The 6,578-nt window shown below is 35.1% G+C and overlaps 1 protein-coding gene across 1 annotated transcript in view; it reads right to left on the reverse strand.

The window, feature by feature from the left end:
• Window positions 1-5,893, reverse strand: part of LOC119838489 — a 22,681-nt gene extending 16,788 nt beyond the window's left edge. The window contains exon 1 of the mRNA XM_038364438.1: window positions 5,747-5,893. Within this exon, the coding sequence (XP_038220366.1) occupies window positions 5,747-5,749 (3 nt within the window). The 5' untranslated portion in view covers window positions 5,750-5,893. The remainder of the gene's footprint in view (window positions 1-5,746) is intronic.
• Window positions 5,894-6,578: the final 685 nt, after the last annotated feature.

Raw genomic sequence — 6,578 nt, forward strand, 5'->3', positions numbered from 1 at the left:
TCTGTGGGGGTGTGGTACTTCCCCGGTGCGAGCTGGCCCAATTCGTGCCGAAGCGTGCTCGACTACCACATACAAACTGTTACGCTTTCACGCCTAAACCACTGGACCGATTTTGATGAAATTTCGCATGAAGATAGAACAGACCTTGGGAAAGGACATAGGATACTTTTTATCGCGAAAAAAGGGTAGAATAGATTGAAATAGGGGATGAAGTGAACAAACGAATTCCACGCGGGTGAAACCGCGGGAAGAAAGCTAGTTAAAAATAAACTATTAAATTATTTTAAACCGCATCAACTTTTCTCAAACAACAAAAACCATATCAACTTATTTTCAAACCGGATAAAATTCCATTATGGCAACACCATATCATATTTCGAAACAGACCTTTCGTATATAATTTACGAGAAATTGAAAGTGTGTTGCGTAAGATTTGATCTCAGAGCGTTGGCCTTAACCGTGGGATGGAACGGACGGTTAAACTGCGGTTACGAGTAACCTGAGGTTAGCTGACCTAAGCTCTGTTTAACTCGTGACTGAAGGCAATTTTTATGGATGCTGCGTCCCGCGGTTTCATACGCGTAAGTCCGTGTCCCGTAGGAGTATCGGGATAAAAAGTTGCCTATATGTTATTCCAGTTGTCCAGCTGTCTACGTACCAAGTTTCATTGCAATCGGTTCAGTAGCTTTTGGGTAAAAGAGCAACACACACACACACACATCCTTACAAACTTTCGCATTTATAATATTAGTAGGATTTAACATGAAGCCAATTTTTAAACGAAATTACCAAAAAAGGTAGCAGCTTTTTTATATGTATATCCCAAAGGAGCATTTAATTGGGATAAAAAGTATCCTATCATCATCATCAGCTCATACCCTGTCTGTATACCAATTTTTTTAAATACGTTCAGTACTTTTTACGTGAGTGTGAGTAGTTTTGACGGACAAACGCCCAAACACACAAACTTTCACATTTATAACTAAGGTGTGATACTCTTAAACCGATACTGTATCTCGTCCCAAATTGTCAATGTGCAAAATTTATTAATATATATTTCTTTATATATACTCAGTTACTTAAAAACACGCTTTTGCACGCGGATTCGCACGCGTTAAGTTTGGAGTAGTTTAATAGACGTTATTATACATATAAACCATCCTCTTGAATCACTATCTGTTAAAAAACATCATCAAAATACGTTGCGTAGTTTTAAAGATTTAAGCATACATAGGGACATAGGGGCAGAGAAAGCGACTTTGTTTTATACTATGTAATGATCTTAATTAAAACTTTTAATTGTTTCTTTTCTACACATCCTTTCCTCAGGTTGTCTCGAAGATATTTCATTATAGCAATAATTTTTAAATAATTTTAAACAACCGGTACTTAAATGTAGTTTACTTAAACTACTGTTGTATACTGCAACCAGCGAATAACAGTGTTGTAATGGGATATTAGAGAAAGCATCTTCTGTTGTTGTTGATATCTGTACAGATAAAAAATTGTGGTTTAATATTATTCGAAACAGATTATAACTTGAAGCACATAAAAGTCTATGTGCTATATAATTTGATACTAGCTGTGACCCGCGGTTGAAACCGCGTAAGTCCGTATCCCGTAGGAATATCGGTATAAAAAGTGCCTATGTGTTATTTCAGTTGTCCAGCTGTCTACGAAGTAAAATAGTATTATTATTCACCAATAGATGTCAGGAAAAAAAAACACGAATAAAACACGAATATGACATTTTCTAAAAAAAATTCCTAGCTAGATCGATTTATCGCCCCCGAAACCCCCTATATACTAAATTTCATGAAAATCGTTGGAGCCGATATATATATATATATGTATCGGCTCCAACGATTTTAATATATATATATATATATATATATATATATATACAAGAATTGCTCGTTTAAAGATATAAGATATACCAAAGGAAATTAAAAACAAAATGTTTGTCTCAAATTCAAACTCAAACATTTATTCATTCAACTAGACTTCTTATAGAAGCACTTTTGAATCGTCATATTATAGTTATAACATTTACTGCTCTTTTAAAATAATATAAATTTTACTCTGCTCTTTTAAAATAATATAAATTTTACATTTTAATTCTACATAACATGTAACATGTACATACCAATGATGCCAATGAAATGACCTGTGGTTCTTAAGCGACAATATTCCATGGATTGTCATCTTCCATATATTCATTAACGCTACAGTAGGCTCTCTGAACTAATACATTTTTAATATAGTTTTTGAATTTAGCACTACTAAACGATTTAATACTATGAGGAATTTTATGGTATAAGCGTATACATTGTCCCATAAATGAATTTTCTACTTTGCTAAGCCGGAAAACAGGCATTTCAAAAAACTGATAAACACTCTCTAATCAGAATCCAATAGATTGAACTAAATTGTCTCACTTGCTCTTACGCAGTGTATACGTAAGAAGATTATTTAATCCTGCCGATCCCCAGGATAATAAGATAAACTCATGAAACTATTGTATTGTCACCGATCTGCGATAAGTGTACAGAGTTTGAGTTCAATCTGTCCGTGTGAAGTGGGTCAAAATCGAGTCTTAAGTTGGTTACATACAAACATACAGGTGAAGCTCATACAAGCATGTTAATTACATACAAGGATTCGAACCTAGAATCTAAATCTTCGAATGAACACTACATAAATTAACGTATAATTACTAATTAGGCAATTAAGTTAGATCAGTGTGCTAAGTGAAATTACTTTAACTTAACGAGAAATCGTCAAGTGAGGCGTAAGCGCGTCCGGTTAACTTAACACTTCGTTTGAATAACTTAAGTGGGTTAATTTGTTTTCTATTGTACTCTAAGTATAAATAAATTATTTTTTTCTATTGACTAAGTACTACCGGCGGTTTTGTTCGCATTTATTATAATGCAAGGCTATATAACACAAACTTAAACTACTCAAGAATATATGAAACTAGCTGCGCCCCGCGGTTTCTCCCGCGTATGTCCGTATCCCGTAGGAATATCAGCATAAAAAGTTGCCTATATGTTATTCCAGTTCTCCAACTGTCTACGTACCAAATTTCATTGCAATTGGTTTAGTAGCTTTTGCGTGAAAGAGCAACAAACACACACACATCCTTACAAACTTTCGCATTTATAATAGTAGTAGAATTACTCAAGAAATACAAGTTGTTAAAAAAAAAACCCCATTTATTACCTAATTTCATATATTAATCAAGTAAATTTTGATCAAACTGGAAGAGAATGATTTGAATAAGAAAAATAAGTAAATATTATTACTGACAGTCTTTTATCTTTCATATATTAAAATCAATTGTTAGTTAGTCTCGCTATAGCTCGAGAACAGCTGGTCTGATTGTTATAATTATGCTTGTGGTGCAATCTAAATAGTCCAGGGAAGGTGTAAGAGGTAAGATCAATACGGACGCAGGCGAAGCCGCGCGCGGGAAGCTAGTTTTAAACTAAATACGCTTTAGTTACAGAACCAACTAAAATGTCACATTTAATACAGCATAAAGAGTATACTTAAGGAAATTATTTAATCCCGGCGATCCTAATCAGGATAATGAGATAAACTCATGAAACTATTGTATTGTCACCGATCCTTAATGAGTTTACCTTTAAACCATATGATAAGCGCGTTATACAAACAAACTTTTCTGCTTTATATTGTTAATGAAGAAATTGATATTATATAAATACTTTTTTTATGTCACAGCGGGCAACTGAGCTGGTGGTTCGCCTGATTGTAAGCGATCATCGCCCGTGAACAGAGCAGAGATAGTATCTTTGAATACGCTTTTAAGTGCCCCCTTTTAAGTGGTAAGGGGTAGGAACGGATTGAAGTGTGGAAAGAAGGAATGGACGGGGAAGGGTGAGGAAACGGAAATGGTTTTTTGTGAATATATTTCCAGTCTGACGTAGCTAAAGGTCTATTTGTTTTACATATACAGTTTGTTGTGTGACATTGTCGAATATTTATTTATGTTAATGTATCAAACATCAAGTGAAAGTGTGCTTGAATATATATTAAGAAATTATTTATTTAATTAGGCCGTTTTCCGTTACTTATATATGTGAACTAGCTAACTGCTTGTGCGTTCGTCCGCGTAGCGTAATCTCGGAGTTCTCCGGGATTTCAGGGATAAAATGTATCCAATGTCCTGGCTCAGATCTTGAACTATCTCTGCACAAAATTTCATCTATATCAGCCGTTCTTAAGTTATAAAAGGGAAACGACTTTTTATATGTACTATAAGATTCTATATATAAGATTATATAAAAAACGTAATGTAATTTACGAAACAGCAATTAATACTGTATGCATATTTATATGTAATTATGTACTATATTCAAAATTATATAATTACAGTAGTTACTCTAATATTATTCGAAAGTATGGTTGGTCGTTATAAAATCATGATGAACGAATTAAGATAAAACATGGCGAAGAGAAAGACTATCAAGGATCCAAATCCTATTAAGATAATACAATACATAATCCTTATCGCTTATAAGCAATCTCTGTCAGACAACCTTTGATCGTTTTATAAATTAGCATGTTAACCAGATGAATTAGAGTTATTCAAGAGGAAGGTTTATATGTACAATAACATCTATTAAACTACTCCGAAATATCGCGTGCAAAGCCGCGAGCAAAAGCTAGTATATAAATTACGTGTCACGTTGTTTGTCCGCGATGGACTCCCAAACTACTCAACCGATTTTAATCGAATTTGCACACCACGTGCAGTTTGATCCAACTTAAAAGATAGGATAGTTTATATTATTTCATGCACGATAAATAACAATCCGGGCGGAGCCGGGGCGTGCAGCTGGTAATAATACATATATAACAAAAGTCGCTGTGTTTGTGTGTCTGTATGCTTAAATCTTTTAAGTTACGGAACAGATTTGATTGGGTGCTTTTTAAAAGATAGAGTGATTCGAGAGAAAGGTTTATATGTGTAATGACATAGAAAAAAGGGGCGGGAGGGGTTTTACTCCGAATTAAGCACTTGCGAAGCCGCAGGCAAGAGCTAGTTTTATAATAATTGTAAATTTTCACATAGTGTATACGATAAAGAATAAATTTTTTCATTGAGCCATTACGTCCCCACTGCAGGGACAAAGCATCCATTCAGGCTATAATCCACCACGCTGGCCAAGTGCGGGCAGATGTCACAAGTCGTCAAACTTTTTTTTATGGCAGAGCAAGCAAAGGAGCAGGTGGTCCACCTGATGTTAAGTGGTCACCACCGCCCATAAACACTTGCAACACTAGAGGTGTTACAGGTGCTTCGCCGGCCTTTCAGGGACATATACGCTGTTTTCTTGAAGGCCCCAATGTCGTAATTGTCCGGAAACACAGTAGCTGATAAATCGTTCCAAAATTCACCGTCCCCGGAAAGAAAAACTCCATCTCTTTGGATTTTGTGCATGAAGGTTTCCGAACGATGTTTTCCATCACAGATTGCGGCAGTGGTGATGTGATAAACGCAGAGATTAATTGAGAATTTTTTGCTAAAACTTACGCACATATTGCGGCTTGTACTCTTAAAGTTCAGATGGGAGAAAATAAAAGCCCAAACAAATATGTAAGTTCTTTCTTATGTTTGTTCGCGCCGTTCAACTTCTCTACCTTATGATCACGCGTAACGCCTTTCCCGCCAAAAAAGGACACATTTTCGAAAAATTAATTTAAAAAAGGAACATACCATTCTATTCACTAAATCCAAATGGCACAACACAACACAACACTAAAATAACATACGTGTGGTCACGACGGAAGCTCGCCACACACTGAGATGCACTAAGATGACAGATGAAAGCCTGACACCAAAAACTAGTTGAACCTCTTTCGTGTATACTCTGTGGTGAGTTGGCGCGAAATGGGCGTGGGAGAAAATATCCGGAAAGAGGAAATAAAATTGATTCTCGTGTTATGGGGAGCTTATAAGCTCTAGCAGAAAAGAAATGTGATTTACTTATTTATTAACTAGCTTGATACCGCAGCCTTACTCGCCTTTCCCGGTTTAAAAGTAGACTATATACTAATCATTTTATATTAAGTATACATGTCATATCTGATTTTATTTATTTATGTGTATTAGTGATCCACTATGTATTTATTTACTCTTTTGTTTATAAAGCTTTTATTTATATTAATACTAGCTGCCCCACGCGGTTTCACGTAAGGAATATCGAGATAAATAGCAGCCTATATGTTATTCCAGTTGTCCAGCTGTCTACGTACCAAATTTCATTGCAATCGGTTCAGTAGTTTTTGTGTGAAAGAACAACAAACATATACATACATCCATACACAAACTTTCACATTTTTTTTTATTTATACTTATTTATTATTATTTGTACATATCACCAAAAACAATAAAGAAAAACAGTAAAAGCTGGACAACTGGAATAACATATAGACAACTTTTTATCCCGATATTCCTACGGGATACAGACTTGTGCGGATGGAACCGCGCGGCGAAGATAGCTGGTTTTATAATACAACACGATTTTATATGAAATGGTAGGTATGTA

This window comes from Zerene cesonia, unplaced genomic scaffold, assembly GCF_012273895.1.
Source record: "Zerene cesonia ecotype Mississippi unplaced genomic scaffold, Zerene_cesonia_1.1 Zces_u003, whole genome shotgun sequence".
In the NCBI taxonomy this organism is placed as follows: domain Eukaryota; kingdom Metazoa; phylum Arthropoda; class Insecta; order Lepidoptera; family Pieridae; genus Zerene; species Zerene cesonia.